This window comes from Myotis brandtii, unplaced genomic scaffold (genome assembly GCF_000412655.1).
Source record: "Myotis brandtii unplaced genomic scaffold, ASM41265v1 scaffold646, whole genome shotgun sequence".
NCBI classification, from domain to species: Eukaryota; Metazoa; Chordata; class Mammalia; order Chiroptera; family Vespertilionidae; genus Myotis; species Myotis brandtii.
Window position 1 is genome coordinate 227940 of NW_005370495.1, and position 8904 is coordinate 236843.

Sequence of the window (8904 nt, forward strand, 5' to 3'; positions counted from 1 at the left end):
GGCCCTCAGCCAGCTGCCCGGACGCCGCAGCCCGAGGTAGTGTCAGGCCTTTGAGCCTCTGTCCTCGGTCCGTTCCCGACTTCGACGCCTTGGGACCCACGAGCTTCCCTTCAGGCGCAGGAGCCTGCGGGTAACAGAGCGTCATCGATGGATGGCTGGATGGCGCGGACCAAGGGCGCCGGCGAAGGGCGCAGCTGCACGGCCCGTGCCCGTGGACTTGCGTGGGCGCTGTGACTGCCATGTGACACCTCTCCTTCCTCTGGGGCAGCAGGAGGCACCGAGCTCGTGGGGGGGATCTGCGTGCAGCCCCTGCAGCTATTGTCATGGAAACAGAAACATCGGACATTTCCTCCGTCGTTGCCTCCACTTTATCTCCAGCCCCTTCCTACAATATTTACCTGGATCAGACTTTTGAATGGAAACAGTCCTTTTAAAGAAGATATGTTTTTATTGATTTCAGAGAGGAAGGGAGAGGGAGAGAATCATTGACGGGCTGCCTCCTGCACACCCCCTGCTGGAGGCTCCTCCCATGAGTGCTGGTGTGGGAGCATCCTGCCGGCTCCTGCGCCCTGACCGACCCGACCGGGCATTGAACCCCGACCTCCTGGTTCAAAGGTCGACTTGCAGAAACAGTCCTCTTTGTTTTAAACGTGATGAAGGTGAGCGTGCCCCTTCTCTAAGTGATGGTCCCACCGGGTGTCCCTGAGGCTGTGGCTTCCATCCTGGGGCCGGACATGTGGACTCAGAGAAACACAGAGCGAGGCATCGTCTCTGCCTCCCGGAGCCTCTGTGCTTCTTGGGCAATAGGACCTCAGATCTATGTGCACGGCCCTCGGCCCAGGGCATTCCAGGAGCTGGGACCTCGTGCTGCCCCGTGGGCTGCCCTGTCCTGGAGGTGGAACCAGACAGCGAGGTCCACGGGCCAGCTGGAGTGTAAGGAAGGGCGGCTGTGATGTCATCTCTGCACGTGGACAGCCAGGGACGTTTGCAGAAGCCCAGGCTGCACGGTTCTGAGCCAGGAGGCCTGAGTGCAGGGACCCGCAGGATAAGGTCACCCCGCCGTTCAAACAACGCCTGACACGTTTGCTTGAAAATATCCTACTTAGTGGGCAAAAGCTAAAACCATGTCCCCCAAGAACAGAAGCAAGACAGGGATGTCCGCTTTCACCATCTTGTTCAACATCGTACTGAAGTCCTAGCCACAACGATCAGACGAGAAGAAGAAATAAAAGGCATCCAAATTGGAAAGGAGGAAGTAAAACTCTCATTATTTGCAGATGACATGATATTGTACATAGAAAACCCTAAAGACTCCACCAAAAAAACCTACTAGATTTAATAAATGAATTCGGCAGTGTAGCAGGAACAAAATCAACACCCATAAATCTATGACGTTTTTATACATCGATAATGAATTCTCAGAAAGAGAAACTAAATCCCATTTACCATTGCACCAAAAATATTAAGATACTGAGGAATACACTTAACCAAGGAGGTAAAAGACCTGTACTGAGAAAACTACAGGCTGTTGAAAAAAAGAGATAGAGGAAGACATACACAAGTGGAAGAGTATACCATGTTCATGGATTGGTAGAATCAACATCATTAAAATGTCCACACTACCCAAAGCAATCTACAGATTCAATGAAATACCCGCTGAAATACCAACGGCCTATTTCTCAGATCTAGAACAAACTCCAAAAGTTTATATGGAACCAAAAAAAGACCCCGAATAGCCACAGCATCTTGAAAAAGTTGAGCAAAACAGGAGGGCTCACAATACCAGATATTACGTTATATACTACAAAGCACTGTGCTCGAAACAGCCTGGTCCTGGCACAAGAACAGGCATAGAGATCAACGGAACAGAACAGAGTCCCCAGAAATCGACCCAAAAGGTCACACACGGTGGTAGTGAAGTTTGTTCCGCGTAGCGTGGCCGTGACGGGGTTATCGAGGTTGGGAGGCCCAGGGCCGCTGCGTTCCTCACGTGTCCCGTGTCCGATTCCAGTTCTCCAAGTCCATGGTGCTGGACGCCTACAGCGAGTACGTCAACAACTTCAGCGCGGCCGTGGCCGTCCTCAAGAAGGCCTGCTCCACGAAGCCCGCCTTCCTGGAGTTCCTAAAGGTACGGGCCTTCCTCTTCCATTTTGGGTTTGAACATCTCTGATAACAGGCTCCACGTGGGGTGCTTGATAAGGAAACTCCGCACCCTCACCTCCAAGTGTACGATGCCGCTCACTGTAACGGCTTTCGTCCCGACAGCGCCCTAGGCATTGGGTCAGTGCGAGAAAGAAAGAGATGAATTTTTAGGGGTAACGTAGCTTTTATTTTTTGTAATTTATTTTATTATTATGTTGTTAATCCTCACCTGAGGATATTTTTCCATTGATTTTTAGAGAGAGTGGAAGGGATAGGGGGAGGGGGAGAGAGAGAGAGAGAAAGAGAGAGAGAGAGAGAGAGGAACATCGATGAGAGACATATCTATCGGTGGCCTCCCCCTCGCATCCTAACCAGGGCTGGGGATCAAACCTGCAGACCAGGTACGTGCCCATGACCAGGAACTGAACCTGAGACCCTTTGGTGTGCGGGCTGATGCTCTAACCCAGCCGTGGGCAAGCTACGGCCCGCGGGCCGGATCCGACCCGTTTGAAATGAATAAAACTAAAAAAAAAAAAAAAGACCGTACCCTTTTATGTAATGATGTTTACTTTGAATTTATATTAGTTCACACAAACACTCCATCCATGCTTTTGTTCCGGCCCTCCGGTCCAGTTTAAGAACCCATTGTGGCCCTCGAGTCAAAAAGTTTGCCCACCCCTGTAACCTATGGTACATATCCATTGGAAATAATAGTATTTAGCCGATGAAATAAGTTCATGAAAAGCATATGTTATAATATTTGAAAGAACATAATAAAAAAATTCTATACACACGTTTACAATTATTTGCAAAAAATACAGACCACTGTTTTAAACCTGGAAGTTTGTGCCCATAGTTTGAATGCAGGCCAGATCTTTAGCAAAATTGTAAAAGAGATCATATTTTCCTAGAGAAGAAAGTACAAACCTCAAGGAATTATAATTATTACATCCATCTAAGTTATTCAATATGACACAACAAACTTATATAAAGTGCTTGGCATAAATCATACACACACACACACACACACACACACACACACACTGCTGACTGAAGCCTACAAGAACTGCCCTTACCTAGCTCAGGAGTAATAAATTCAAATACTGTCAGCTCTAAGGTATGAACTAATATTTCAATTTCTCTCCAAGAGGGTTAGACCTGGGAAAGAAAGAAAAGTCACAAGCTCAACCCTGAAGTGGGAAGGAGGTACACTCTCTCTTTTAAACCAGATCCAGCCAACAACAAAGGTATCCATTTTTACCAGCCAGGCTGGGAACCCAGGAGACCAAGGTCACAAATTTCCAGTGAGGGACAAGGAACAATTTGGGAGTAATTACTGCATTTCCTTAACCATTCCCAGTGGAGATGTGCCTTAGCCATATACTAAAGACAGTCAACTCCTTTGGGAATATAAATGAGAACTTTCATATTTGCAGGTTCATTTTTTATAAAGAATTTTCACATCTGTGAGCTCATTTAACCCTCACAATAATTCTTGAGTTAGATAGATTTTCCCCATTGTATTGCTTTTGAGAGTGAGTCAAAAGAAAATTACCAAATGAGGATTCAAACCCAAACACATTAGCTTCAAACATAAAGTCTAGTTCCATTGCACCATGAAGCCTCCCTTGTAACAGTGGGCTCTGTAGCATATGGACTTCTTCCTTCTCATATTCAATCTGGAACTGGGAGAAGAGCTGCTGCTAATCCCTGGGGAATAAAACATGTATCAAGGAATAGTTTAGTTTCTGTTTTTCAGAAATATAGATTTTTTTTCTTCCTGCAGAAATACCTGAATGCATGCAAGAATATTTTTTAACAGTTATGACACATAATAATAGTTGGTACATCCTCAGGTTTCAAAATCTATTCTTTAACCATAAGAATGAGTGTGAGAAGCCTCTGAAACCTACTTCATTAATACTGGCAAATACAGAGGAGAGTAACAGAATCAAGGGGAGGAGATAGCATTTTATTCATTGTTTTTCAATAATTCATTCATTCATTCACTTACTCATTCATTAAAATAGTGTGTACCTATTACAGCCGTGGGCAATGAATAAGGCCCGTTTGAAATGAATAAAACAAAAAAAAAAAAAGACCGTACCCTTTTATGTAATGATGTTTACTTTGAATTTATATTAGTTCACACAAACACACCATCCATGCTTTTGTTCCGGCCCTCCGGTCCCGTTTAAGAACCCATTGTGGCCCTCGAGTCAAAAAGTTTGCCCACCCCTGCTCTAACCCCTTGCACACTGGCCAGGGCTTGAAGGTTCTGACTCAGAAGCCAGCCGCGCTCACTGTAGGCCAGGGGCCAAGAGGTGGATTCGAGGGACGGGGCAGGGGGACAGGTGGTGGAGGAAGTGTCTGCAGACACAGACGCAGGCCCTTGAGTGGCCCTGACTCTGCCCCGAGGCCGCGTGCTGGGCGTGGACGGCCTTAGCGTCCCGCTGCCCGAGGTGAGTGAGACCCCTCTCTTCGCAGCAGAGCCAGGAGTCCAGTCCAGACCGCGTCACGCTCTACAGCCTGATGACCAGGCCCATCCAGAGGTTCCCGCAGTTCATCCTGCTGCTCCAGGTACCGCGGCCCGGCCACCCCCATGACCCCTGCTGACCCCTGGAACCAGTCCTCCCTGTAGCCTCAGCCCCTCTCCTCCGAGGGGGCCCCCACCAGCCTATGTCCTGCGTTCGGCTCAGCTGACACTGACCCCCGAGCATCAGCCCTCAGGTCCATTTTAGACGCCCAGTGCATAGCGGGTCCCGGTTCTGTCCCACTGGGCTACCAAGCTGGGGTCCCCACGCGCCCGCAGGTTCAGGAACGGGCTAGGGGGGCTCCCGGAACTCAGGAAGGCACTGGTGCGGGCGGTTTATTACAAAGGCTGTAACTTGGCCACCAGATGGACACACGGGGAGAGGGGCAGGCGGGAGGGGCCTGGGGCTGCCGGGTGCTCACCACCCTCCTGACCCCGAACCTCTCCAGACCTGCCTGTGGGTTCCCGTGGCGGTTCCACTGTGGAGGCGGACGGATGGCCTCACTGGCCAATGGGGACCACCTCATCCCTCAGGCCCCTCCCTGGAGGTCCAGCCTCCAATCCCCGCTCCTTCCTCTGGCCGCCAGCCCCACCTGGAGCCACGGCCGCAGGAGCCACCACTGGCCTCAGCTCAGGCGCGCTGGGCGGCTCTGCTCCCCATCACTCAGAAACCCCTGAGTTTTAGGGGCTCCGTGCCTCAATCCTGACCTGGGGCGAGGACCGAGTGTGTTTTTGTGTGTGTGGGTGTTAAAATATATCTTTATTGATTTCAGAGAGGAAGGGAGAGGGAGAGAGAGAGAGAAACATCAATGATGAGAGAGAATCATGGATCGGCTGCCTCCTGCATCGCCCTCACTGGGGATCAAGCCCCCAACTGGGGCCTGTGCCCTGACCAGGAATCGAGCCGTGACTTCCTGGTTCATAGGTCAATGCTCAGCCACTGAGCCACGCTGGCCGGGCAAGACGATACCTTTTCCGTGAGCAATGCCACTGAGTGAGTTAATCTTGTTTCTGTGAAAGGAGCTGTTGAAGCGTCAGTCAGGTTGTGACTCACCTGGTTCGCGTCCTTCCCGACGGGTTTTTATTCTTCCCTAGAGACCGCTGACCTCACGGTCACCCTCTGCGGCCAGCGTGGGCTATGGGGCTGCTGGGCGGGGCATCTGCGATGACCACGGCCCTCGGCCCCCACACGGGCAGTCACACCCCCGTTTGCTCGTTTCCCCAAAGGACATGCTGAGGAACACGCCCCGTGGACACCCCGACCGGCTGCCCCTCCAGATGGCGCTGACGGAGCTGGAGACGTTAGCAGAGAAATTGAACGAGAGAAAGCGAGACGCAGATCAACGCTGCGAAATGAAGCAGCTAGCGAAAGCCATAAACGAGAGATACCTGAACAAGGTGGACGGAGATTCTCGCCTCCGCTGAGCTTCCCGTACTAACCCGCACTGCCGTCTCCGCCGCTGTTACTAACCCCCGGGGCCTCCGGGCAGCTCCCGGGCAGGCGCTGACCTGGGAGCCGAGGGGAGCCGGCAGGCCCCCGACACCGGAGGCTGCCTAAGCTTCAGAGTCTGGGTGTCCTCGAAAAGGGGTGCACGGGCTCATCGGGCCCTCAAGGGGACCCAGGACCCCAAAAGGTGAAGAACCGCTCTTCCCGCTGAATTCTGCTTTCAGACGCGGGGTTTGATTTTAGATGCTCAGAGTTAAAGCACTGTGTGTGCAGTTTATTTTTATTTTATTTTATATTTTTAAAAGATATTTGTATTGATTTCAGAGAGAGAGGAAGGGGGAGGGAGAGAGAGAAACGTCCATGATGAGAGAGAATCCTGGATCAGCTGCCCCCTGCACGCCCCACACTGGGGATGGAGCCGCAACCCAGGCACGTGCCCTGACCACCCGGGAATCCAACCTCAAACCGGGACCTCCTGGTTCATAGGTTGGCGCTCAGCCACTGAGCCACGCCGGCGGGCAGAGGCAGTATTTTATTTTAGACGCTCGTGGCTCAAGCACTGTGTGTGCAGTTTAATGTGTGTGTGTGTGTCAGCCGTGCACGGACTAGGCTGCACTCCGCGTGCAACGGTCAGGCTGACGCGCCGGCTTCACGTTTACAGAAGCACTTCCCGTGACAGCAGTCTGAGCCGTGTAGCTGTACACGGGGAGGTTGATTGGTACGAGCTGTGTTAAATAATTACATGCAATATTCATTATTGCCAAAGCACGTGGTTGGGTTTTTTTTTGTCAGTAGGATTAATTTCCTATCCTACAGTGACATTCAGTATTTTAACTCTAAGTACTTTATTGTAATACATTTTTAACATGTTTTTACTGATTTCAGAGAGGAAGGGAGAGGGAGAGAGGAATAGAAACATCAGTGATGAGAGAGAATCATGGACCGGCTGCCTCCTGCACGCCCCACACTGGGGATCGAGCCCCCAACCTGGGCATGTGCCCTGAGCGGGAGTCGAACCGGGACCTCCTGGTTCATAGGTCGATGCTCAGCCCCTGAGCCATGGCCGGCGTGTCCGCGTCTCAGCCTCAGGAGCGTGTCGCAGGGATGCGGTCCCTCTCGCTGTGAGAGGGCCTGGAACCGTCCGGGGAGCTGTAGGGTGAAAAGCCGCGCTCTGAGCGCCCAGCGCTGGCTGAGGGCAACGGGTGGGCCCCCCCCCGAAGACGGGTCTGAAGCCCCGCGCTGCCCTGCACCGCGCGGACGCTCGCTCCTCTCCCTTTTCTTAACCGCGACCGTGGCGGCCGTGGCGAGCGTGACCGTGAATGTCCAGCTTCTCAGCAGTGGGAGCCGGCACCTCATCCGGTCCGACGACGTGATCGAGACCGTGTACAACGACCGCGGCGAAGTCCTCAAGACCAAGGAGCGGCGGCTGCTCATGCTGACCGACGTGCTCATGTGCGTCACGGTCAGTGCCCGGTAAGGACCGGCCCGAGCCCGCCCCCAGGCCGCCCTGGCTCCGGAACAGGCGGCCTGTGGGCTCTCATCCATCCTGGCCACCTCCATGAGGGAGGGACACGCTTCGAACCACCCACGAACCGCTTCCTTCCAGGCGTCCCCGGGAGCCGCCGAGGCAGCGCTGGTAGAAATCAGGGCGGACGGGGGTCATTTCTCCTTAAACACACACACGCACACACACACACACACGCACATGCACACACACACACACACGCTTTCATACATGCTTTCTCCGGCGTTCTCCCCTGACCGTACGTGTGTTCTGTGTTTTTCTGCATGTTTGCTTCTTGTGTGACAAAGAAGGAAATAATCTGTGTGGGTCATGAGATTTTGTAAAAATTTAATTTCTACGCTTGCGGTAAGTTTTTCTTTTGTTGTTGTTCATCCTCACCTGAGGATATTTTTTCCATTGATTTTTTTTTTTTAGAGTGAAAGGAGGGAGAGAGAGAGAGAAACGTTGATGTGAGGGAGACACATCAATTGGTTGCCTCTTACATGTGCCCTGACTGGGGCCAGGCCTCGAACCTCAACCCAGGCACGTGCCCTTGACCAGGAATCAAACCTGCAACCCTTTGGTGCGGGGCTGACTCTCTAACCATTGAGCAACCAGCCAGGGCCTCAATACGCATTGTGGTCATGAAGTCTATGGTGTGATTTGATGTTACCAACAGGGTTACGCTGTGCCCGAGAGTAAAGAAGGACCGTGAGCGTTGGTCCCGGGGAGGCACTGGGAGGAGAGCTCCCCACAGGAGTTTCCATTGGCCGTGCTCGCCAGACCCTCGGCGTCTGCTCCGGTGGCCTCCAGGCGGGGCTGTGCATTCTCCGGGTTCTCGGGGAGGTTGTCCTGTCTCGCTCCCCTGTCCTCTCGGGGAGGTTGTCCTGTCTCGCTCCCCCGTCCTCTCGGGGAGGTTGTCCTGTCTCGCTGCCCCGTCCTCTCGGGGAGGTTGTGTCTCGCTCCCCTGTCCTCTCGGGGAGGTTGTCCTGTCTCGCTCCCCCGTCCTCTCGGGGAGGTTGTCCTGTCTCGCTCCCCCATCCTCTCGGGGAGGTTGTCCTGTCTCGCTCCCCCGTCCTCTCGGGAGGTTGTGCTGTCTCGCTCCCCCAGGCTCTCCGGGGCAGACCGTGGACGGAGCCCTCCCGCTCACCTGATGGGAAGCCTTGTCATGCAGCGGGGGGTGCCTGCTCCCGAGAGCACCAGAGGCTCGGCGAGGGGAGGGGGCACAGCTCCGGGGCCTCCCACTGGGGACCCTGTGGGTGGGAAGTCTCGCGCCTT

The 8904-nt window shown here is 53.1% G+C and overlaps 1 protein-coding gene across 1 annotated transcript in view; it reads left to right on the top strand.

Annotated features, from left to right (window-relative positions):
• Positions 1-8904, top strand: part of ARHGEF10 (Rho guanine nucleotide exchange factor (GEF) 10) — a 57005-nt gene that overhangs the window by 26164 nt on the left and 21937 nt on the right. Inside the window, exons 15-18 of the mRNA XM_014528688.1 lie at positions 1950-2128; positions 4630-4722; positions 5903-6073; positions 7450-7595. Of these exons, the coding sequence (XP_014384174.1) occupies positions 1950-2128; positions 4630-4722; positions 5903-6073; positions 7450-7595 (589 nt within the window). The remainder of the gene's footprint in view (positions 1-1949; positions 2129-4629; positions 4723-5902; positions 6074-7449; positions 7596-8904) is intronic.